General features: G+C 41.1%; 1 protein-coding gene across 1 annotated transcript in view; it reads left to right on the top strand.

Annotated features, from left to right (window-relative positions):
- Positions 1-379: 379 nt before the first annotated feature.
- Positions 380-26,635, top strand: part of KIAA0232 (KIAA0232 ortholog) — a 64,327-nt gene continuing 38,071 nt past the window's right edge. Inside the window, exons 1-3 of the mRNA XM_015812528.1 lie at positions 380-438; positions 20,561-21,067; positions 26,191-26,328. Of these exons, the coding sequence (XP_015668014.1) occupies positions 20,837-21,067; positions 26,191-26,328 (369 nt within the window). The 5' untranslated portion in view covers positions 380-438; positions 20,561-20,836. The remainder of the gene's footprint in view (positions 439-20,560; positions 21,068-26,190; positions 26,329-26,635) is intronic.

Raw genomic sequence — 26,635 nt, 5'->3', positions numbered from 1 at the left:
GTGACAAGACGGAAAATGCTGTCTAGAAATAAACACGTTCGATTTCAGTTATGCTGGACCGCCACTTTTATCACATTTCAGCTCAAGAGACAAAAGCGCTGTAGCGCGACCCTCCGTTGCAGGGTTCAAAGCCCGGCTGCCGTCCACCAGCTTGCAAAAGAAGCCCCCTCCCCCACCCCGCCCTTCCGTGCCAGGATCCGACGAGAGAGGCGCCACAGCACACACACAGCCCCTCCCCGCGCGCGCGGACGCCGGGCGGAAGGAGCGGGGCGGAGCCAGGGGGACAGCAAGCCGCTTGCGCAGTGGCCAGCGAGGGCGCCCCGCCTTTTCGTTCCTCCCCTCGGCGGGGCCGGTGCCGGTTTACGTAACGCCTCTTCGGGCGAATTCCGGCTTGGTCCCGCCGCCTGACTTGGGACGGGTCGCCAGAGGCCCCGGCAGGTAAGGGCGACCTTGAAGGAGGCCGCTGCCGTCTCTCTCGGACAGCGCTGCACCTCATCCCTCCACTACCCCCGCCTGTCCGGCCTGCTGAGGCCTGTGGCGCTGTAAGACGAGAACGGACTGGATAGGCGGGCCTAGCCTGGTTTGGCCTGGCGGCCCTGTCCGCCGAGTGCTCTAGAGGCACGGCTGACTCGGCGCAGGGGCAGCGGGGCGCCCCCTCAGGGAAAGAATGCTCGCGTTCCCTCGGCCTGTCAGCCTCCGCCTGCCTCCTGCAGGAGAGGCAGTAAAACTCCGCGCCGCGGCCTGCTGCCCAGGGAGTAGGTCGCGCCGACCGGGATGGGAGGCTACTTACGGCCTTCGGGAAAGGTTTTTCGACCAGCGGCTTTTTGCGAGATCGGTTCTGAAGGCAGGCAGTTATCGAAACTGCTTCGCTCCCCAAATAACAGGCGTGTTTCTTAACAATCCCCCTGTGGTTTTGTTCAGATCCGTTTCCTCGTCCTTGGATGGTTCGGCACTGCGGTGCTGAACTGCAAGAGGGTGTAGAAGATCCAAAGACTTTGCTGTGAGAAGCGCTGCTTTTGAGTGGGCATCTTTCTTGGCTGCTGCAGGTTCGCACCTTGTTTGACTGCTGTAGGTTTTGCTGGCTTGGACTCGGTGGGTTTGCTGAATAGTATGGTTGCACCGTGGGGCTCAATAAGTAGCGATTCAGTTTTGTTGGCTTTGGTATTTACTGCATTTATTAACTGTTCTTGTGCTAAGTGCATTCAAGACGGTTTAGGCATATAATTTAGGTATAAATAGCGTCAGATGAATGTAGGAACCAAATGTTCTTAACTGTTTTTTGTTCCAGGTATGTATTACCAGTAATAGATGGGTGACCTTGGTTGATCTTGAAAAACTTCAACTGTGTTAGACTGGTTACTATTTGGATGGGGAGACCATTAGGAAATTTAAAGTGTAGGGTCTAAGCTGGGAAGTAAAAAACAAATCCCCAAAGATGGTAATGACAAACCACTCCTATATAGTTGCTAGATCACCTTAGGAGTATGAGGAAGCCTTGAATACTACCAATTAAGACTGTGGCTTAAGCAACTGTTGATAACACTGGTTTTCACATAAAAACATTGCTGAATATCTGAATCAAGCCTAAGGAACATATTACTAGCTTTCCTGCTCACAATCGCCTATTCATCTGTGACATATTAGTATTTTGATGAATTACCTGCTAAATTGCAGTTGAAATGATCATAGTATTGCTATACCTGTACTTGAAAGCAATTATTTGTCTGAAAGGTATTACAAGTATTAAGATGATGAAACTATATACTATAAATTCCTAATAGATAAGTTTAGTATGTGGCTTGAAATCAGACTACTCTGAAAAAAAGCTTGCTTTTTTTTTCAAACTCTTCAACTTCTGAATCTTGGAGTTTAAGGGAGGTTAAAATAGTTTTGATGTTATCCTAAATTAAAAATAAAACATCAAAAGGCAGGATTTGATACCTATTTTAAATATTCAAAGGAGGAGTTTCAACTATTTAAAATGAATTACTCATCCAATTAAGAAATACTTGTGTGGATTGTATACATCAGTTGTAAAGCAGTATCTTCATTCTCCCCCCCCCCCTCATTGAACCAGGACATACATATGTTGCAATCTTAATTACCTTGTGTAATTTATTCTCAAGTTGTATATCAGTAGTTAGTTTTCAGTCCTGAAAATTATTAAGTATAATAAAGTACAGTTTCTCTGACTATACAACAGCTAACTGGTTTCATGCAGACCTAGGTCTCTGGAACTACAATATTTCCCTTCATTTTCAAAAAATAAACAGTCTCTGAATATATGATGAACGCTCATCAGAAAATCAGATTTTCGACTTGTATTCAAGTGTACAATTTGAACTCTCCCTCCCTCTCTCCCACCCTCCCTCCCTCTCTCTCTCTCAGTGGATTTGCAGTTGCACTTCAGGTTCTGCTTTTTTGTCATGGAAAAGTATTTCTCACAAGTGTCTTTCAATGAGTGTTCACCAGTGATTCTCTACATCTTTAATAATGCTGCCAACATTTTAATGCCTAATTTTCATTAGAGTCAAAGTTAACAGGTTCAACATTATTCACTTACCCAATTCCTATTTTTGCTATGCTGGAGGGATCTCCTGTAGTAATTACTGTTCATGTTCCTTCTGTTTGGTAGAATTGCTTTTGTAAGTCCCCTCCCACCCTCCAGTATTGTACACAAAATATTGTAAATAGTGGTAAGACAGATGAAGGCAGAGGATTTTCATAATGACACCGGTTATATTGTATAACAATTTAGTTATAGAGCCAGTTTGGTGTGGTAGTTAAGGTGCTGAATTAGAAACTAGGCGTTTATGAGTTGTAGTCCTCCCTTATGCATAAAGGTGGCTGGGTGACTTTCTCTTAGCTCAACACATCTTGCAGTTTGTTGTTATAGGAGGCTGGGTGCTGCCTTCAGTTGTACAAAATAAAGGCACAATATAAATAAGGATATTCTACCATCTCAAGTAATTCAGTGTAGAAAAAAGTGCTTACATATTAGTTGGAAGAATGTGATAATTTTTAAAACTACAAATATTCAAAAATACTTAATGGGAAAAGTATAACATAGTTTCTTATTTCTAATCTATTTTAATCTATTGTAGGTTATGTACTGTATAAACCTGATCACTCTTTATGTGGTTTATGTTATAGCATAATATATGAACTGAGCAATTGCTTGTTAGCAATGATTGGTAGTTTATGTGGGGAAAGGCTAGAGTGAGATAAATCTTTAACATTTGTGAATATTTCCATGGTATGACAGCTAATAGGGAGACTAACATTTTTCTCCACTATGTCAGTACAAATAGTTCTTGTTTAGTGACTTCCTTTGGCAGTGATCATTTGCAGTTATGATGGTGATGAAAAGTAACTTTGCAACCACTGCCTGCATTTATGTCCTTCACAATATGTCTCTCTTTCTCTGTCTCTGTCACACTTTTGCCATTATAATCAGATAGTACATGTTGTCCTGTGCCTTGATTTTTTTTCCTCCCCCCTCCTCCTTGCAGAGTGTAGAGATTGTTTAAGAAGCTCTCTTCCAGAGTTGCTTTCTCTCCAGCGTAGTGGAGTCCTTCCCTAAAAATATTAAGAGCAAGTTAACAAGTTGGGATCTGTGACCTTAACTAGTACTCTTGTAGTTGCTACTTGAAATTGACAAACTCTAATCAGTTTCACACTACAAGAAGTCCTCAGCTTATGACCACAATGAAGTCTGGAATTTTGGATGTAAGTTGTTACAGCTGTAAAGTCAAGGCATGTGACCAGCCTCAATTTTACAATTGTTTTTACAATGGCTCTAAAGCAACTCACACTCATTAAGTAAATCGTGTGGTTGTTAATCAAATCTAGCATATGTAGTAAGTTTTTTTGCCATTTTCTGGCAGAAAATAGCAAAAGGTTTTGCAAATCACAGTCATGTAATTGGAATGCTGCAACTGGTCATAAATGTGGGCAATTGCCAAAGTGCCCAAATTAATTTGATGGGAGGGAGGGCAAAGTCATAACTTTGAAGACAGATTGTAAGTAGCTTTTTAAAAGTCCATCATAATTTTGAATGGCTCTTAAATGATTGGTTGTAAGTCAAGGACTACCTGTAAAGGTTTTTCTTTTCTCCTAAGCCTGGTTCAAAAGCATCAGCAGGCTCCTTTTGATATATATTCTTTATTGCGTGCCTGCTTACACTCTTGTAATCTTTTCCTCCCCAATGAGTGTAAATACAAACCTCAATTCTCTTCTTGCTAATTATGCCAGCATCAAGGGGAATATTTTAAAGGATGAGGAAGAAGGCGAAAAAGAGTTATAAGATTTCCTGGCTTTGTTCTGAACTGAATTCCAGAAATCCTCCTGGCTGTTTGGGATTTATCTGACACTTTAAAATAAAGAAAAGCTGAGGTAAAATTGTAAGTATGGTCATGGTCATATGATTTTTCCTTTCATAAACTCTTTGCTTAATAACTGTGCTGCTGATCCCAATTGTAGTCGCTAAATGAGGACTACCTATAGTGTAATCCCTGGCTAACATGGGAGCCTGAGATTAAAAAAAAGATATAAATAATTTTCTCCTAATAGTGCCTGATGAAAGAATGGACAGGTCCTGATATAACTTGAACATGTTTGCACTCTTGAAATATTTTCAGTTAATGCAAACTTATTCTGGTGATGGAAGAAGTAATCAGAATAGCAAAAGTCCAGCTCATAACCAAGAACGAAGATTTTTCAGATCAGCTAGGCTGCTAGTTGATATGCTGCAACAAAGGAAACACTGTCTGTAAAAAAAAGAGAGAAAGGGAGAAAATAATTATTTAGAATGATAACTAAGAAAAAAAACAGTTGTAGCCATGTCATAATAGTCTTAGAGGAAGGAAGTTGAAAAATTCTGAAAAGTCACTTGGTGTTCTCCTTGTATTCCTGGCCCATGAAAGAAGAATATTGTAAGTGAATGTTAGAGTTCCGCAAAGTGTGTTATGGATATTTAGTTTTTGGACAAAGCTATTGAAAGAAAGACCTGTTGGCAAGAAATAAGGTGTACTTTGTAAAGGAAAAAATACATTTGTCTTAAGAACATTGAGGTTGTTTAGAAAAAACTTAAAATTAATCCTGTGATGGCTGGAGACGAAAACCTTGAAAAAAAAGACTTCAGATAAAACATTGCTCTAATGGGGCATGTAGATTGAAGTAAATGAAGGAACAAATAAACAATATTTTTGCAACTATCCAAGGAGATATGGATGATAGTTCAGAAACAAAAATTGCAGATTTTTCAGAGGGTATTAAATTGTAGTGATGGGGGGGTACAGGGAGATAGACAATCTGACCTTCATACCATGGTAGATTCTAGAACAGATAATAAAGTGAGCAGAATGAAAATGAGGGTGTTTAGAATAACTCAACATATATTTGACAGAAACAAGTCTTACCAGGTTGACAATCTAATTATTGGATCAGGTAACTTAATAGATTTCAGGAATGTTGTAGGCATAATGTATCTTGATTCCAGCAAAATATTTCATAAAGGACTACAGAATATTCTAATTAACATACTAATTCTACTTAGCATAATAATATTTACTGTATGGATGCCACAAGGGTTAGTGCTAGTCCTCCCATTCTATATATGACTTAAGAGGTATCTGCTATGATACAAAATTATATCTAATAATACTAGATAGAATACATATAGAATACATATAGAATACATGACTGTGGGGATGTTGCGACAATCATAAATGAAAAATGATCATAAGTCACTTTTTTCAGTGCCACTGTAACTTCAAACAATCACTAAAGCAGGGGTCCCCAACCCCCAGTCTGTGGACCAGTACCGGTCCACGGCATGCCAGCAACCAGTACGCACAAACAAACAAAGTCCTATCCACAGGATGCAGGCAGCACACAAAACCACGCCTCCTCCAGCCCACAGAAAAACCTCTCTCTATGTAACCGGTCCCTGGTGCCCGAAAGGTTGGGGCCCTCTGCACTAAACAAATGGTTGTAAGCCAAGAATTACCTGTAATTGAAAGACAATCTTGATTGATAAAAAATGAAAACAAACAGAAACTTTGCTTTGGAAGAAATCAAATCAGATTTAAATAAAAGTGTGAGAAAAAGATCTTGCAATAATAGTTGAGTGCAGAGTGCATGAGTCAACAGAGCGATGGAACTGTGAAAATGTACAGTTTCAACCTTAGTATGGTTATAAAATCATAAAAAGTAATAATTTTACTTTATTCTACATTGCTCAGATCCCATCCTATATGTTTCAGATAGGAGCCATCTATCTAGTTGGTTCATTCTGTATGGCAATGCCAATATGTTTTTCATATGAGTGAAAGCAAGGCCCTGATGTCCCATTAGTATGAAATTGTCTTCCTCTGGAGATTCAAGCACTGCCCTGTCCAATAGCAATTTGGAAACTAATTAATTGGAGCTTTCCCACAGCCTTTTAAATTATGAAAATCTAATCCAGTTGTTTGTCAATGGCAATGTTAATAGATTGGTTATTGCTTTATGGATTTTATATCTTGGCTGCCGGGACAAACGCGGCAGCCGAGTAAGCAGAAAAATTCCTGGTGGAGGGTTGAGCCTCCCCAGGAACGAGGATCCCCAAGTTCGGGCTTGTCCCCTCCGAGGGGAGGGAGACCCTGAGCGTTCCTGTGGAGGCCGCTGCCAGCGGCTCCCATCTCGGACAGCCGTCCCCCCCATTCCCTCTTCACAATCAGGTCGTCCCGGCAGGCTAGCTCATTGGGCCCACGTTGTCAGGCCCGGCCCATTGGGGCCATAATTCATAATATTATAATTCATTCATTTTAAAAATAATATATATATATATATATATATATATATATATATATATATATATATATATATATATATATATATATATATATGTATGTGTGTATGTGTGTATGTATGTATATATATATATATATATATGTTATAATCATAAAATCATATTGCATAAAATTCAAAACAAAGCTTCTGCTCCAAACACTCTCTGGTGCAACTCATTGCCCTGACCACCCCTTTAGTGTGATCAGGAGATCTACGAGCAAGCAGGTTTGCCGCGGCTGTAGACAAGACCGGACCCCAAAAAGGGGACAAGCAGTCCGCTCCTCTACCGGTCGGGTGGTCAGGAGAGCAGGACGACATAATTCCCTGCTCTACCTGCTCAGCCTATCTCGCCAACCGATCCTCTGCCAGAGTGCCCTCTCAGTACCTCTGAGATAGCTCACCTCAGGATGGAGGACTCCACAGTGTCTCAGCCTAAGAACATCGCCTCCCCATCCACCAGCCGCAAAAGGCAGAAATCCTCCAAGCAGGAGGCGGCAGGCAGGATCAAAGCCAAGGCCAAGTCCATTTCTGGAAGGAAACCTTCCAAGTTGGAGGAGAAACAGGCTAGCAGAAGGCACCAGACTCTGGAGAAAGAATTCTCCAAAGCGCAGAAGCAGGCCAAGGCCAAGGCGGAACAAACAGAGGACACGCTCTTCGACCTCCCTCTGGGGGCCCCCTCCTCTACCCAAGGGGTCTGGTTCCCAGAAGGGAATCTCCCTTCTTCTGGGATGGATCAAGTTGAAGCGATCCACCCAGCATCTCCTGGGTGGGAAAAATTGTGCAGGAGCCACCAGGGGCAGGTGGGTGCTGTGGTCGCATGGAAATTTCTTTGAAGGTTTGCTATGGCTTTTATGGTATTTAAAAAATATTAGTACAATTCCTACTGTATCAATTATTTAATTAAATGTATATTTTCTTTTGTTGAGGTAGCAGTACCTATAATGAAATAATTATGGCTAGAGCTCTATCATCAAGATTTATTTTTATTCATTTAATACATTTATATGCTGTCCAGCTCATTATTGAAATGACTCTGGGCAACTTACAACACTTGATTTTTGTCCCTTCTCAGAGAATCATCTCTTTTGAATATCCAGTAAAAAAAGATTATCCAAATCACTTTTCTGCTTTGGTATCTGTATATGTTATTAAAACATCATTAGTTTCATTTGTATGTCTAGCATATCATCTTTTTTCAAACCATTCTTGTAACTTGGCATTTTCAAATCCACATTCAAATCAATTTCAGTGCTATCTACCATAGCTTGTTCCTCTTCTGTGATATCATTAATAACTACCTATCTATGATATCAGACATTCTTAAAATTGATTTCTGAGTCCATTGCTCAAAAATATCCTTCAAAACGTCTACTATTAAAGTATTTTGTTCCATTCTTTCTTAGCAAGTTGAATGTAAGTATTGTGTCCAGACTGTCAAGTCCCATCCTATCATTTTTTTCAAATAACACCACTTTTCCTTGTGAAGGATTTTTATAATATATTTCAAATGTTTATTTCAAATCTGGATCCTCAGTCCATTTTTAATTTTCTAAAATCAACACACCAAACACCCTTTTTCTGTTTATTCCAAAAAGTAATATGTTTGGAGTCCTGAAAATCATATTTAAAATTTCTAAGGAGACTTGCTTAGTGAACACAATAAAAGTTTGTTCCAAAGGTTCTTAATATTTCAAGAACAGCAAAAAATAATTCCAAAGGTAATTAAATGAGGCTCCATAAAGGCTGTGTTACAACTGTGAGCTTATTTATTTATTGAATTTATATAGATGGAATCCCAATATATGTCAACCAGAGAGACCTTGATTCCTACAGTCTCTATCCACAGGGAGTGGCTATCCAGAATGCACAAGGACAATCTCATGATTTTTTTCTTTCTCCAGAGAGATTTTGCTGCCGTTATCCAGAATTCACTTGCCAATCTCAACCGTAAATTCCATCCCATTTCAACAGGGATGTATGTCTAGCTCACTATGGCCTCACTGGAAATCTCTATTCTGTATTCACTTTTTGCGTGATCAGAATAGATACTGAAATAACATTTTAATATCCTGATCCTCTCAATGTATCCTATGTCTTCTCATGTGATCCTGCTCATAATAGCTCATATTTATGGTGCTAAGCAGTAGTGAAGAGGATTTTGACAATTTTTGAAAGGGTACTTTGCTTCAGTGAAGGTTCAAGTGAAGCACTCTGAAAAATCTCTTATAGCCCCTATTAAGAGTAAAACCAGTACTGGGAAGACTGCTGTGTTTATTTTTATTTATTAAATCAATTTATTATTTATTAAATCAATCAATTTTGTGAATATGATCTGGGCAGCTAACCATACATTAAAATAATAAAAATATACTAGCAGTCCCATTGTATTAATTCCCAATATGCATCTTCCCATCAAATCCTCTCAGTTCTTGCTTTCAATCATGTTGTTGACTTACGAGGAGTGTTTCTTTGTGGTTTGTCCACTTCTAGCTAACTTCCTTTCTGGGATGGAATGTTGCCCAGCTTCCTAGGATGGAGGAACTGCATTCTAGAATAGCAAGAGACCACTCAATTTAGATAGTTCATGTGGGAGAAAAAGGCTCAGGACAGCTCCTCCCTAATAGTTCCCAGAGTATATGTTTCATGGTGTAAGTAAGCTGTTTTAATTTGGCAAGATTTCTGTCTATAGGTGAGGAACAATAAAGGAAACTGCTTAGAAGAATGTCAACCTGTCTGTCTTGTTTTTTTGGAGCTTGACAGTTACTGACTCAAACCCTCTAAAAATTTTCTATTTCATCTTCAGGTTCCGAGATCTATGACCATTGGTTATTTATTAGGAAATGATTGAGCTCTAGTAGATTCTCCCCACCTCCACCAGCGCATGTCAATTAGGTGTCTATTTTGCACTGAATAGCTTACTGAATTGTGCATCTAGTCATTTAAATAATTGTTTGCATGCCTCTGTACCTGCAGGCTCTGAAGGTGAAATGAGATTTGAGCTATCCCTCTTCAAGATTGTGTAAAGTTGCAATATTATGCGATTATGACTTTCATTCAACCATGAGTCCTCTGTCAATTCCTTAAACAGCTGTGCATGATGCCAAAATCACCAGTTTCAAAGTCAGATCTGTTATGTTTTTCAAACGACAGCTTCAAATTTCTGAAGCAGCTTCTAGACTCCTAGGCAATCACTATGACTTCTAGCATTGGCACAATAAAGTTGACAAAGAACTGGGCTAAGAACAGGTAGGAAAATAATAAGCACCAGAAAAACTGGCACTCCAATGAATTCTCCCTCCCCTGCTATTATGTTGAATTTCTTTGCTGACTTGCCTCAATTCCTAGACCACAGGTCGGCAACCTGCGGCTCCGGAACCGCATGCGGCTCTTTGAGCCTTCTCGTGCGGCTCCCAGCCTCTTCTGCCATTTGCAGACAGAGAGAGGCACTTGCGCTTCCCTTCTCTCTCTCTCTCTCTCTCTCTCTCTCTGTGGGTGTGTAAAAAAGAGAGTAGCCTCACCCTGTTCCGATGAGCTGACAAGCTTATTGGGCGGGGCTCCTCCCTTTGCTCCATCTCTGCAGGAAGGGCAGGAGAGAGCCAGCCTGTTGGGGAACAGCTTGAAACCAGCTTGCCAGGTGAGCAGAAGATTGGAGAGAGGAAGAGAGAGGGGGGAAGAGAGAAAGAGAGAGGAAAGAGAAAGAGGGAGAGAGAGGGAGAGGAAAGAGAGAGGGAAAGAGAAAAAGAGGAAAGAGAAAGAGAGGGAGAGAGAAAGAGAGAGGAAAGAGAAAGAGAGAGAGAGAGAGGAAAGAGAGGGAGAGAGAGAGGAAAGAGAAGGGGGGAAGCGCAAGTGCCCCCCCTCTCTCTCTCACACACACACACTGATGGGGTTTGAGGACTGGCAGGCCAAGGGCACAAAGTGAGGGAGGGAGGGAGAGGGAGGGAGGGAGGGAGAGACAGAGAGAGACCCTTTTGACATCTAAAATGAAGATAACACTGCATATATCCTTTTTTACCTTTATAATACACACACACACACACATACACACACATATATATACCTATAATAAAGGTAAAAAAGGATATATATGCAGTGTTATCTTCATTTTAGATATCAAAAGGGTTTTGCGGCTCCTAGTGTTTTGTTTTAGATGGTAAACGGGTCCAAGTGGCTCTTTGAGTGTTTTGGGTTGCGTACCCCTGTCCTAGGCGATAAGCTCCAGATGACTATTAATAATAAGATTTCTGATTGATAAATAGTCATGTCAACTGATACACATGAATGTGCAGTAATAGCAATATTGGATGCAGCAAAATATTTTGACATACTGGAATATGACTAGATTGTAAATATATTTTTCTGTTGGAAAATTGCTGCTCTTCATTCCAGGAGTGTCCAGTTTCTCCACAGCCAGCTAAGAACAGCTATCTTTTTTTTTGTTCAAAAGTGGTAGATATGCTATACCAAAGCAAGCTAATTTAGCAGCTGCAAGTGGCAGGAAACTGAAGATGGTTGGCCATGGCCCATTTTTCTTTTTAATTTTTCACAAGAACATTTTATCAGTCCATCTCATGGGTAGACCAGTCTTGCTGAATAATCTTTAAAAGCAGCCTATATACATCTCAGTTCCATAGGAATGGATATTTTATCCAGAAGGCAATGTAGCTGACATTACAGTCTCAATAGTTAAACGTTCATTATGCTAGTAATATTTATATCTGCACTAATAAATGACATTAAGTATCCCCAGGATTGCAAATCCTGTAGTAAGATTAAACTCCATATCAATTTGACCATTACTTTCCCCAATTTTCACCTCATCATTCAGACTATTTTCTGGGTTTTTCTTTGCTTGAAAATTGCTACATAAAAATTAAGTGGTGCTTTGTGTATTAGCATAAATCTTTGCATATGCTATATTTATTTAAAAGAAAGATTTGGATTGTTCTATATACCATTAAAATTGAAGGTTGTTTTAGATTATCTGAGACTATGGTAATGGAGGTAGATTTGTGGGCGGGGACAAAATGGCAGCCGTATTTGGGTTGCTGCTGCCTGGCCCAAAGACAAACTGCTGTGTTTTGCTGCCTTAACAAGCTCTGCATTGTTCTGCAAAAACTTTCTGCAACGCAGTGCAGATCTCTCTTAAGGCAGCAAAATGAAGTAGTCTGTCTGGTAGCCACCATTTTGTCCCCATCCATCTGTGCATGGGGACAAAATGGTTATATTTGACTCGCTGCAGAGCAGCCCAAGACATATGGCCTCCCCTCCTTCCATAACATGAAGTCCTGAGAGCTTGCAGAAAGTAAGTGTGGGGTGTGATGGCATGTGGGGAGGAGGCCCAAATGCTGCAGGCTTCCGGTGGGGTGGGATGGGAGCGAGGTAGGGAGGTCCTGCAGCGACCCTGTGGTGGCTCGTATGGATGAATGATTGCAGCCCGCTGCAGCCATTGTAATTTTGAAATGGGGTCATAAGTAACTTTTGAGGGGTGGGTTGTAATTTAGAACATCCATTACATGACATGTCATATCTCTAGGATTACCTGTACTGAGAAAGTTGGTTTGTATCTAAGAAGGATGATAGCACATGGGGAGAAATTTAGCACTTCACTCCCATATGGGCATGTGCTGAAGATCTCCTCTCTACACATTTAAGCTTAGAGAAATAGCTTTTATTGATGCTAATAGATTTCTTTTAAAAAAATAATGTCAGAATGAGAAAATTGTGGATTGCAGCATAAGGGTTGGAGAAGATTAACTATCCTCCTTTCTCTGACAGTACTTTCCCTGGCCCTAAGTTAATAAAGCTTTAGAAAAAAAGTAAATTTCTTTGGAATTAATAGATGTACACAATTCCGGAACTGAGAAATATTTTGAAAATCATTTGTAAATGCTCTGTGATGTATAGGCCATCCTCAATTTACAATGGCAATTGGGACCATACTTTCAGTTGCTAAGTGATACAGTCATAAAGAACGAACACATCACTTAGTGATGGCAATTCTACAGTTCCAGTTGCCATCATTAACTGAATTGTGCAGCCTTTAGACAAGACAACTTCCTGCTGGCTTTCCACAACCACAGTCAATGGGGAAGCCAGCAGGAAGTTGCAAGTCCCAGGCCTGTAGGCAAGTAAGTGGATATTGCTGGGTGGGAGAGGAAACAAGGGTGTGTGCAAAGATGTGGGGGAAGGCCAGGAAGGATGCATGAGCATGTGAAAGAGACATAGGGTCTAGGAAAGTGCACAGGTATACACAAGATGTTCAGGTTAGGGAGGTTGCAAGGGTATCTTAAGTGTTGTGCAGGTTGGGGAGAGTACACAGGAGTGTATAAGAAGTGCTGCAGGTAATCAGAGGAGCTGAAGGGATACACAGGTGTGGGAGATTACCCCAGTGACTTGTGATCTTCCCTGCCCAGCTTCCCTTTTGATACCTCAGCCCTTCCCTCTGCTGGAGATAGAAATATTTGAGTGGCCATTTCCCTTGTTCTCTCACAATAGAGTGACCCCTTTTGGTGTAATCCTTTTAGTAGATGTCAGGCCTGTTGCCATAGTTAGTGTTGCTATCAAACTCCAGAGATGATTGCTCAGGGCAAAGGGAATAATGAACTGACTACCATTCCCTAGTGTTACCATTCCCTAGTGTTGAAGACATTGCTCATTAAGTCATCAGTAGTGATCCTACCAAGATCGTCCTGCAACAGCAGTTTATTCTGGATAGATGATTGGGCATATAGCCTTTTTGTAAATTCATACGTCAGATATTGTCAGAATCCAATTATATTTCATTTCTAGTTATCTACTATGGAAAAAAACCCATTTCTGCCCTCTCTGGATTCTGTCATACTACGAAGGGAAGGGGGATAAGCAGGGGGGTTTTATGGCTCGCACTTCCTTCAGTAAACTACAAAAGGACTGGATGTTGATTCCCATCAAGAGGACTGACCATAACAATATGGCCATTGCCTTTCATCTACTCAGCTCTCTGAAGTCTTCCTTTTGCCGGCAGAGAGGGAAAAGGGGAACAAGGCAACGCCTGGAATCTGGGAAAAGAGGATGAGTGATCGTCGCCGGAGGAACTATGGGGGAGGCTACTTGGGAACACTTAAAACATTGAAGGATGGGAGAGAACTCCTCAGATCCTGTCTAGAACACCTGCAACCATCTTCTCTTAATAAAGATGCCTGTTGAAAGAGGTATTCCAAGAGTTCTGTCTTCTTAAGATGTAAAGTGGGGTGGGTCCTTACATTAGATAGGATCTGCAAAATTAGTCCACCTGGAAGGGAGAACCTTGCCGGGGGACTTTGCAAAAATTACCATGTCAGACGACGGAGCAGGGAAGGGAAAAACCCCCCCAGAGAGGGAGCCGCTGCCCTGACTGAAAACCTGCCAGATGTCGGGATCTGAGAAGTCAGATTCCTCAGGAGAAGAGGTGGTGGAGACATGTAACCACAAACCTCAGTGGTCAATGGGCATTGGAAAGAAAGGCGAGTGGGAAAAGAAATCAAGAAAGGTGACCCTGAGACGGGGGGCCAACCAACCAGAATGGAAGCAGGAAATGGGGAAATCCCTGTACGCAAGTGAAGAGGAAGGGAGCTGGGCACCCTACTCGGGCTGGATCCTAGAGAAAGCTATCGACCTGATGAAGAGAACCCTCAGCTCCCTAGGAGAGGAGAATTCTGAGCCCTACGGCCGCACCAGCTCCTGGAGCCGCAACTGGAGAGACAACGAGGGGGACCTGCAGCCCCGGGGACATCCGCTGATCCAGTAGTCCCCATTCCCCGCCGACCCACAGATGGCGAGCTGGATGGAAGACACTAACACCGACAATGAAGGCACTGATCCATTCAAAGACTCCCGCCGCTAGACGTGAGATTCAAGGAGGAGCCCACACGCTTGGGTTTTTTCCTAACCCAAGTCCTCAGCTACATGGAGGAATACGGGCGGCATATCCCCAGCGACAAAGCCTGTATCAGGATTGTGCAATCTGCTCTGGACGGTCCGGCCGCAGATTGGGTGGTGAACTTGCATGATTCCAATGCCCCAGAGCTCAACGACTTCAACCGTTTCATGTCCTCTCTGAGAAGGCGATTTGAGGACCCCCTGGCTGACCACAAAGCCCGCGAAAGGATAAAAATGATGAGGCAAGGCAAACACCCGCTAGCCGAATATACGCAAGAATTCCGGGCCATTGCCAGCAAACTGAACTGGCCGGAAGACATCTTCCTTAGCCATTTCAAAGACGGACTAAACTACGACCTATGTGACGCTTGCCTGCTCCGAGGGGACCCACACCAACTTGACGAATGGTACGTCCTGGCAGAGGAAGCAGAGATTGACTTACTGAAGAGGCACCGCCGAGGAAAACAATGGAGCCGCTCACCGCCTGAGTTGACACGTGAACCAGTGAAACCATCGGCTACGGCCAAGAAGCAAATGGGGTTGTTTCAAGTGTGGGAGAGAGGGGCATCGGGCTGTAGAATGCCGCTCGAAAGCCCCCCAGCACAACCCAGACATCACCGGCCAGAAGATCCGGGAAGTCTCTAGCTAAGCCAAAAGAACCTGCCATGAGAGTGATGGAGGCTGTGGAATCCCCTACTTCTGCCCATCGTGGGAAAAGAACTCCAGCCTACACCACAGGGCCGGTGGACGCCTCAGACGACAGCTCGGAGGGCGAACCCCTGGTAAGTGGACCCACCGCACCCATCCTCAAGACAGTGACTATATTAATTCCCCCCATGCCCGAAGCTGTAAAGGTGAAAGCCTTAATAGACTCTGGCTGCACCCGCTGCCTCATTAGCCCGACGCTAGTGGGAAACCTGAGCATTCTGTCGAGGAGACTGGAACAACCAATCTCATTTTGCCAGTTAGATGGGTCCATAGCAGGGGGGGTGCCAGCTACCCTAGCCATGTTACCAATCCATCTCTCCCTGGGCAAACATGAGGAAGACATAACGTTTGTAGTGACCCCAGGCATGGAATACCTGATGATCCTAGGGATGGAATGGTTAAAGAAATGGAACCCCTGGGTGAATTGGAGGACGGCAGAAATCAATTTCCCAAAAGGGGACCCCATGGACTTAAAATCCCAAGGGGAGCTACCAAAATTAAGAACGGAAAAAGCATCCATGGGAGAGGAAAAGGGGCTACCAGAAATACCAGAGGAATACAGAGATCTTGTTGAAGTTTTCAGTGAGGAGAGGGCGGATGAGCTTCCCCCCCCCACCGACCCACAGACTGTGCCACTGAATTCAAACCTGGGGCAAAACTCCCAAAGCCCAGATTATACTCCATGAGCCCAAAAGAGAAGGAGGAAATGGAAAGATTCATAAAGAAAAACTTAGAAAGGGGATTCATTGAACCAGCCAAGCCTAAAGTGGCTGCCCCGGTTCTCTTTAGAGAGAAGAAAGACGGCTCTTTACGCTTATGCGTGGATTATAGGCTCCTGAATGCAATCAGTGAAAGCAAGCTATACCCCCTGCCCCTCATGAAGGACATGTTGTCACACCTCTCAAAAGGGAAAAGTTTCACTAAACTAGATCTAAGGGAAGCCTACTATCACGTGAGAATTAAGGAAGGGGATGAATGGAAGACCGCATTTAACTGCTCAGTGGGGTGCTACCAATTCAAAGTCTTGCCATTTGGATTACAAGGGGGGCCTCCAGTATTTATGCAATTAATGACGTTCTAAGGGAGCACCTATTTAAAGGGGTCCTGGTTTACTTAGACGACATCCTTATCTTCGCCGAATCAAAAGAGGAACATGTCAACCTAGTCAGAGTGGTTTTAAAGAAACTGCGAGCCACCCACCTATATGCCAAACTATCAAAATGCGAATTCCACCAGGAAAGGATAGACTACCTAGGTTATCGCATATCCCCACAGGGCATTGAAATGGACCCAGAGAAGGTCAGAGTAGTATTAGAATGGGCACCGCCTCGCACAAGAAAGCAACTGCAAAGTTTCCTGGGGTTCGCAAACTTTTACCGCCAATTCATCCCCTCATTTGCTCATATAGCCCTGCCCCTCACGAACTTACTAAAAACAAAGGGAGCATCCTCAGTAAAAGCCAGCCACTAAAATGGACAATGGAGTGCCAAGCGGCGTTTGAGAGATTAAAGAGACTTTTTTCTGCCGAACCAGTACTGAGGAACCCAGACATGGATAAGCCTTTCATAATACAGGCAGATGCAAGTGATGTGGCAGTGGGGGCTGTACTATTACAAGAAAACGATGAAGGGGTATTGCAACCCTGTGCGTATACATCTAAGAAACTCACCGAAACGGAACAGCACTGGCCTGTGGGAGTAAGAGGCATACGGGATTCGGTGGTCATTACTCACATGGCGCCAGTTCCTTGAAGGCAATAAAATCCCTTTCCAGGTGTGAACAGACCACAAAAATTTGGAAGCCTTGAAAACACCCAGGAAGCTCAACCCCAATCAAGCCTGCTGGTCCCAGCACTTTCACCAATTCCACTTTACGCTCAAGCATTCGCTGGGGGGAAAGAACTTCCTGGCAGATGCACTATCTCGCATGCCCCAATATAACAGCATGCAAGCCACCAACTCTAAATCGATGATGGTAGAATCACAACTGGCAGCGCCAATAACCACCAGAGCCCAAGCTAAATTAAAACCACAGCTTGATAGCCAAACAGGAATTGAATTCCGGAAAAGTTTGGAAACAGATGAATGGTTCCAGAAGAATAAACACGTGTGGACACTGAAAGACGGGCTGCCTTGGGTGGGAGAAAAGTTATATATACCAACAATCCAAAGAGTCACATTCATGCAGCTTTGCCACGACACAAATCAGCAGGGCATTTTGGATTTGTAAAAACATTACACTTAATTAAGCAGCAATTTTGGTGGCCATCCATGAAAAAGGACATAGAAAGTTACGTGGCCAGCTGCTCAAAGTGTGCAACTGCAAAGAGGTTGCAAGAGAAATCGCCCGCACTGTTACAAACAGTGGCAAATCCCTCAGCCCTCTGGAGGGAAATAGCCATGGACTTTATAGTGGAATTACCAGAAAGCAATGGGAATACTGTCGTCTGGACGGTCACGGACTTGTTTTCCAAACAGGTGCACTTTATTCCTTGCCAAAAGATTCCCACCGCAAAAGCCTTAGCAAAACTTTTCGTGCAGCATATTTACAGATTGCATGGGGCACCCCAATGCATCATATCTGATAGAGGAGTGCAATTTACAGTACGTCTGCATTCTGGAAGGAATTTTTATCCCTCTTAGGGACCACTCAGGGACTGTCATCTAGTCATCATCCTCAAGGAAACGGTCAATCAGAACGTTGTAACTCAGTACTTGAGCAATACTTAAGATGCTTTATTGATTTCCAGCAAACGAATTGGACGAAGCTATTCCCTTTTGCAGAAGTTGCCTACAATAATGCAGTCCACTCCAGCACAGGTTACACTCCTTTTCAAATAGCTACCGGTCAAAGTTTTAACCCCATGCCAGAACTAACCCCAAACGAACCGGCGATCCCATCACTGAAAGAATGAATGGAACAATTACAAAACACCTGGCCAATAGTTAGAAAAGCACTAGATGAAGCTAGGCAGGCATACAAAGCACAAGCCGATAAAAAAAGGGTTGAGCCTACACCATTCATCATAGGAGAAATGGTGTACTTATCTACAAAATACCTAAAGTCCCTACAACCCTGTAAAAAACTTGGACCAAAATATGTAGGGCCTTTTCCAATTAAAAGAATCATAAATCCAGTAACAGTAGAATTAGAATTACCCAAAAACCTTAGGCAAATACTCCCAATTTTTCACTGCAGTTTGCTGAAAAGAGAACATCAGTCACTTTTACGGTCAAAAATCCCCCCCCCCCCACCTCCAATCATGATGGAAGGCGAAAAACACTTCGAGATAAAGGAAATCCTAGATTCTAGGAGATATCATGGGGCAACTCAGTACCTAGTAGCATGGAAACACCTCCCTGCCTCACAAAATGAGTGGGTCCATAAACGTCATGTCAGAGCCCCGAAGCTATTAAAGAAGTTTCATACAGAGTACCCTAACAAGCCAGACTAACTTTTATACCTGTTTTGTCTTTACAGGTGGATCTCTCTTATTTTTAAGGGGGCAGGATGTCAGAATCCAATTATATTTCATTTCTAGTTATCTACTATGGAAAAAAACCCATTTCTGCCCTCTCTGGATTCTGTCATACTACGAAGGGGAAGGGGGATGAGCAGGGGGGTTTTATGGCTCGCACTTCCTTCAGTAAACTACAAAAGAACTGGATGTTGATTCCCATCAAGAGGACTGACCATAACAATATGGCCATTGCCTTTCATCTACTCAGCTCTCTGAAGTCTTCCTTTTGCCGGCAGAGAGGGAAAAGGGGGGGAACAAGGCAATGCCTGGAATTTGGGAAAAGAGGATGAGTGATCGTCGCCGGAGGAACTATGGGGGGGCTACTTGGGAACACTTAAAACATTGAAGAATGGGAGAGAACTCCTCAGATCCTGTCTAGAACGCCTGCAACCATCTTCTTTTAATAAAGATGCCTGTTGGAAGAGATATTCCAAGAGTTCTGTCTTCTTAAGATGTAAAATGGGGTGGGTCTTTACAGATATCTTCTATGATGTGACAATTTCTAAAATCCTAAAATATAACTAGTTATCTGCACCATCTTTTATTTCAATATTCATTTAGAAGTGGAAAGCTGGACTTGTCTTACTTTCTCTCATACTTTCTCATAAATTAAAAAGTTATTATTATTAAAAAGTTAAGTATAGGAAGTTAAAAAAAACTGTAGCATTCAATTCCTCCTCCAGACCATGCCAGTCTCTCCATTCCAGGATGGCTCAGTGGTTTTATACTAACCCTCCAACCTGGAAGAGGTTTTTGATGTGCTGGACATAATACAAAGGACATAAAGAACATTCTAGAGTTCTTCCAAAGTGGTCCATCCCCCAAACTGTAACTTTTACATATCTGATGTTGCAGAGCCTTAGAATTTTTTTTACTAGCAACTACCCTCAATGTGCTTTCTGGATGAGCTGTATTATGTTTCACATTACTATGTTTCTGATAGCTAGGATTATGAGATTATTGTCTAGCACAGTGGAGCATGCAATTCTATAACATAGTTAATGCTCCACATATTCTGTTAGGGAATCATAGCTGCATAATTATCTGTGCTCTCAATCATTAACTAACTTTTCATTTTTTATATAAATGAATATTTCTAAAACTATATTAATTTAGCAGCAGATTTTGACTAAATTGGCATTTTTTCTCTTTGGTACTTTCTCACATTATAGTTGTAGTTCCTTTGAGTAACAAGGCACTGCCATTGTACTAAAATTCTATTCAGATTCCATCTGTTATAAGATAAAGCATGTTCACTGCTTACTGCTAATGTAACATGGGGTGGAAAAATAGTGCATGAAAACCAAGTTGGTGAGTTCCAAAATAGTGAATGCATACATAGATTTGTATTTCTAAATGCTGAAAAGAGAAAAAAATGTTTTGGAAGAAGCTCCTCAAGTCTTTTAAAATTATAACTTCTCAGCATTCTAAGCAGGTGCATGTCTAATTCTTTCTGTGAGGCTTGTCTTTTATTGTATGTGTCCATTTATAGGAAACCAAGTTTGATTACTGCAGTGCATCAGTGTGCGTGTGTGTGTGTGTTCTTAATTGCTATCTGTTTTCTTAATACAAGTCACAATTTCTTTTTTCCCCTTTTTATAGGTCCTGCTGGGGATTTACATCTGGCTTCAATGTGAAATTAAGGTAGAAAAATGCACATAAACATGTGTTTCCTGTTAAGATTTAGTATACTCTGGTTATGCCTGAAGAGTGGGTCTTGTCTTTAGACTGTTAACTGCCAGCAAATATAAATGATGATCCTATAGATGTCAAGCGTGTCTCCTCAGTACTGGAGTGAAAATACCCACTTCCAGGTTCCCACGGAATATCATCAACAGAAAATGCTTCATGTTCTAAGGATGAAAGCCACCTAGATTCATGCACCTAGTCTATACAGTTGTTGTGGATGGTTTGCCATCTGAAAGCTCCTCAAGCTCCTGTCTGGGTCCTGTATCTGTTTCAGAAATGTCTCTGCTTCAGGCCTTGGGCCCTGTGCAGACCTGGCTGGGACAAGAGCTAGAAAAATGTGGCATTGATGCCATGATTTATACTCGCTATGTCCTCAGTCTTCTGCTGCATGATAATTATGACTACGATCTGCAGGAACAGGTATTTACATATTTAAGATGTGCTTGACTGAAAAATAAGTATGTTTTAAATTATCTGTGTATGCTATGAAAATAAATAATGCATCATAGTTTCATATTTTTAGAGCAGCAAACATGGGATTTTTGAAGCATATCTCAAAATTTAGATATACTCAGTGGGATGTTTGACTGATAAAATAGCCATCTTGACAAATCACAGAAGGCCTTTGTAAAACTCAATTTCAAAAATAATTTGTGATACAGTTTGGAAGATGGGACATACTTTTTAAGAAATATGATTTTTAAGTCTAGCAAGTAGAACTATGTCTACAAGTAGTCCTCTACTTACAACTATTTATTTAGTGACCTTTCAGAGTTACAACAGCACTGAAAAAGTGATTTATGACTGTTTTTCACACTTATGACCATTTCAGCATCACCATGGTCACATGGCCAAAATTTGAATGCTTTGCAACTGGTTCATATTTATGATGGTTGCACTGTCCCAGGATCATGTGATCACTTTTTGGAACCTTCTGGCAAGCAAATTCATTGGGGAAGTCAGATTCACTTAACAATTGTGTAATTAACAACTGCAGTGATTCTCTTAACTGTAGCAAGAAAGATAAAATGGGGCTCACTTAACAAATGTTTCGCTTAGCAACGTATTTATCTTTGAGTTCTATTGTGGTCGTAAGTTGAGAACTACCTGTATTTTATTGGAAAGACATTGTATTTTAAAAGTCTTAAACGTTTGCAGTGAACTATGCTAAATCTTTTTAGTTCCTTTTAAAAAAGAAAACTTTAAAGAACAGAAAAGTCTACCTTCACTGAACTAAGCTGTAGTTTTAAATCATGCTTTAATTATAAGGGTTTAGAAACCATGGGCAGAAACTGACTTTATCCATTGCCCTGCCGCATTCCCACTGGTGTGCCTCTCTTTCTCTTTGTCCCATTCTACTACGTACAGCTCAGTCCTACTGTCCCTGACTTTGCTGTGCTCCAATGCCCCAATGCCCTCCTATGCTCCCATTTCTTTGAATTCTTTTGTTCCTTGGTGCACCTTCCCATCCTCCTTGACTTCTCTTTTTGCCATATTTTCATTACCATCCCTAGCTTCTCTCCTCTCTTTCCACACTATGTGCTGTACTCTGCAGAATGCTGATATCCCCTTCTTTTTTCATTCTACCGGTATGTTATTTTCCCTTCACTCTCTACCTCATCCCATTGCTCTCATTTAGCTCCCCAAAACTTTCCTGGTGTTCTTTCATTTCCAGCTGTACTTTACTTTTCCATGTGTTTTCTAGTTATTTATACTCATTTAATGCAAATGCTTTTTACTTTATTTCAGTCTAATAACATACAGCTTTCATACACCACTTTAATTGGATTCCTTTGCTCCCCATCCTATCTAATATTGTGTGTACATTAACATGTGCATGTATCAAGGTGAGTAGGCATACATATTAGCGTGTTTTCTGTATGCATATTCAGCTTTTTATTTTTTTAATCTGACTAGACACTCCAGCAGTTCCCTCCTGTCCGAATTTCACTGGAAGTAGGAGAAGGCTGGACTAGGCAACTGAAATTACTTTGGGAATGTGCTTTGTACACTGCATCTCAAAATATGTATGCTTCTTAGCTTGCTAGAAGTCACACTTCTGTAGAGTAATGAATAGACTTGTGTATGTTTTCAAAACCACTATCCTTGGTTTGTATTTTTCATTTAAGCTATTCATTTTAAAAGCTCTACAATATGCATTTCTGCTCAAATAAATATTAAATGAATAGTACATTCCTGAAGCTAGGTTAAGTACTTTGTTCTACATTGTGAAACACAGTTGGGAAGCCTTTTTTCCATTGGGAACCATGCCCCAGTCAGGATGGCTGAATTCAGAGCTGGGTGGCCTTTTTCTTCTCCGGTTGGTAGAAGTCTTGAATGGTTAATTGCCGAGAACTTCTAAAGTTAGACCAAAAGCTAAAGATTGCCCACTTTTGGTGTAGAAAACTAGTTACTGGGAGAACTGAAACTTTGTTCAAGTGAAATGAGATTGGTGGCATTTTAGCAAAGGGTATTTTTAATTGGCAAGCTAAAACATTTTCTTGTCCCAAACATTGTTATGCTTTGTAGTTATTTAAATTGTATGTTCTGTATTGGGGTGGTAGAATTATGCTTTCCCCCCTTACTATGCTATATTAATTATCTTGTATTATTTTTGTTCATTTTCTGTTTCTTAAATGTGTATTGGAACTTTATAAATATTCATTTATTAGACCATTCATATAAATAAATAACCTACGACTTGGTCTAGAAAAGCTATGGTTACAGTATTATGGGAGTAGTCATTCCTCCTTAAAATATTTTTTAAAAAAGTAACAGGAATGCTATTATCACTATATTGGCTGATGTTAGAATTGTTTGCCATATCATCCTTTATGTGATACTCTTCAGGTAATGTTTTGTGAGTACCTGAGTTGTGAAGGGACAACTCGCAGTGGCCGACTTACCCCAGCCAAGTCACTATGGGACAATTCAACGTGGGATAATTCAAGAGAGGGACAAGTGAATTGTAACAGGCCTTGTCATCCTTTAGGCTTGAACCTTCTCAGATTAGAAGTCCTTGAGGCTAGGGTGAGTTGCAATTCTACTTGTCCTCTCTTGAGTTATCCGGCGGTGAGTTGGCCACAGCGAGTGGTCCCATAGTGAATTGTTCCAGTGTGAGTCAACCAGGGCACGTTGTCTCATTCCGGTTGTGAAGCTCCCCATTGGCCTAAAGTCCTAGCCCTTATTGCTTTGCTGTCATGCGTAAAAAGAAGATCATGGCTGGGAAACATATTTAAAAGCTACACTCATGTATTCAATATTATACAGTGTTGCAGTCATCATTCTTAAGGCTTAGATTCTGATCCTAACAGGGCAGCACATTCATTACTTTCTGTAGTTCATAATACTTTGTAGAAAAAAAATAAATGTTGGTTTATTGTAAAGTTCATGTTTTAATTCCAGATAGTCTTGGAAATATTTGCTTAGGCATTGTATGACATGTCACTTGTCTGCTATATCTTCTCTGCCCCCTTCCCTGTTCATCTTTGCTTTCTGTACTGCAGTCTTCCTGAAGAAGAGTTCTGCAGTGCTAAGGGACTGTTGCAGAATTTTTTTTGGTAGAGCCTTTTCATAGGTATTGAGCAGTGATGCAATTACTTTCATCTCATAGCCCTGTTTTGAGTCTAGGAAAGTGTCTTCCTTGTCACAGCTTAAGGCTGAAGAAATAGGCTACATTGCCAACTAATGCAAATTGCAAAATGTGCTTTTGCTTTATTTGGGGTATGTGCATATGCATATCCTGTGTTCCAGGATTTCAGTTGATATGGCTCATTGCTTACTTTTGCAGGTATTGAAATATAAGTAGTTGTTTGTTTTGCTTCTTCTTTCTAGAAATCTTGGCTGTTGTCTATGAGAAATGAGGTGCAGAGAATCTATTGTTACTTTCCTATTCTAGATCAGTTCTACCTATATCACGGAATAAAATGGAAACAGATATTTCTGAAAGCTTGAAACTTGAAAGCCAAATGCCAAAGAACTCTTTGTTTTATCATTTTGTCTCTATATGTCTTTCTGATGTATTAATATAGTTTTGTTTAACCTTTTTCTAGTATATTATTTCTTATTTTAATTGTCTTAAATAGTATAATTTAATTTCCAGCACCTAGTTTGTGTAGAAGCAATATTTCAGTACAGTTTATGCTGCAAGCATCTGATATGTGATGGCTTCTTTTCTGCTCAAGTACATTGAAGAAATGGGAGACTTGCTAAAATACAACAAGGGAAAAAGGGAAAGAAAGAAGAAAGGACTTAAGATACAATTGTATATTAAGTAATTTTTTTTAAAAAGTAGGATTGAAGCATAGAAGAAATAATCCAAACTAATGAGAGCCAGTAGTTTGGATGACTAGGAAGTATGGATGAGATTTTTCTGTAGAATTGTGTATCTTTGATATGATACCGCTCGCATTCACTAGCAAGGTCAGCCTACATTGGTGCTTAAAAGTTATTTCTGCATAAAATATAAATATGTCCCAAAGCATAATCTGTTCTCGTTGCAAGTTCTAAAACTAGATACAGTACAGAGAACCCAGTGATGCAAATAAGTCAAAAACATTAAATGTGTTTATTCACTGAGGAAAATTATCAACTTGACCATGGCGGGGGGAAGGGCCACAGTCTTTGAACTGTCATGCAGAAGCAGTCGGTCACCAAGTGGCAGCATATGAGCTGTGACATAATCAGCTGAAAATTGCTGATATTTTCTGTTACATAGATAAGGGAGGTTTTTTTTAATTCTCTCCTCAGGATAAGTATAATATTCAGTTGGGATTATATTATGCCATAGTGCAGGGGTAGGCAACCTCGGCTCTTTTATGACTCATGGACTTCAACTCCCAGAATTCCTGAGTCAGCTATGCTGACTCAGGAATTCTGGGAGTTGAAGTCCATGAGTCATAAAAGAGCCGAGGTTGCCTACCCCTGCGCCATAGTGTCTTTCCGTTTCAGGCAAAATCTGTTTATCCAGAGACTCTAAGGACAAGTTGAGTGTATTCATCTCCCCTCCCCCACTTTTGCCTTCAGTTATTTTGTGTCCTTTTTTCTCCAGTTCTTGTACATTTAACTTGAACATTGTGTCCCTGGTTGCTGGTTTCATTAACTTCTTTATTTGGCTTTTAATATTCTGGTTAATGGAATACAATCTGCATAGTTCCTGTTTTAGTGTCGTTTTGGCATGAAGTCAATTTAATTTTCCTAGTCAGTAACTTGGTCTTTACCTACTTTTATTATCTGCTATTTCAAAATGTTGCTGCTACGAATTTGAATAAATATTACTAAGGTTTACATTGCATTTTGAACAGTAAAAGCAGTAAAACTGGAAAAAAGCTCTTGGAAGGATTGGGTATGGAATGTCAAATATATAATAAAACCAAGAGTTGTAGTAAAATAGGTCCATAGAATATATATCTGTAGTTAATCTTTCCAGAGTCATACTCCCCCCAAGTGTCTTCCTTAAAAGTCATTAAGTGTTCCAAAGACAATATGCAAGAAAATATTGCCGTTATTATGATTTTCAATTCTTTTCTTTCTTTCTTTTTTAGGAGAATGACATCTTCCTTGGCTGGGAAAAGGGAGCTTACAAGAAATGGGGGAAAAGTAAGAAAAAGTGCTCTGATCTTACACTAGAAGAAATGAAGAAACAGGCTGCTGTTCAATGTCTTCGCTCTGCTTCTGATGAAGTAAGGGCTAGCAACATGGTCAATTATGTTTAAATTCTGATTCTTAATTGTGATGTAAAACAGCATAACAATGTTTGTTCATTTTTAAAAATCTAGTTGAAATTGTTATTCTCCAGCACTGGAGATGGAGGATCCACAGAATGGGTGGAGACTGTATTCCTGCCCAATCAGATCAAGTCAGCCAAAGTTGTCACGCCCCGTCCTGGTTCCATTTTCCAGTCTTGACTTGATCTTGCCCATGGACAGAACGTATAACTCTGGCTCATAGGTACAGTCTAGGCTTTTTTGTGGAATCCTTATTTTCCCT

Source organism: Protobothrops mucrosquamatus, unplaced genomic scaffold, assembly GCF_001527695.2.
Source record: "Protobothrops mucrosquamatus isolate PMUCROS unplaced genomic scaffold, P.Mucros_1.0 scaffold94, whole genome shotgun sequence".
Lineage (NCBI taxonomy): Eukaryota > Metazoa > Chordata > Lepidosauria > Squamata > Viperidae > Protobothrops > Protobothrops mucrosquamatus.
Note: the sequence above shows the minus strand (reverse complement) of the source record. Positions and strands in the feature narration are given on the sequence as shown.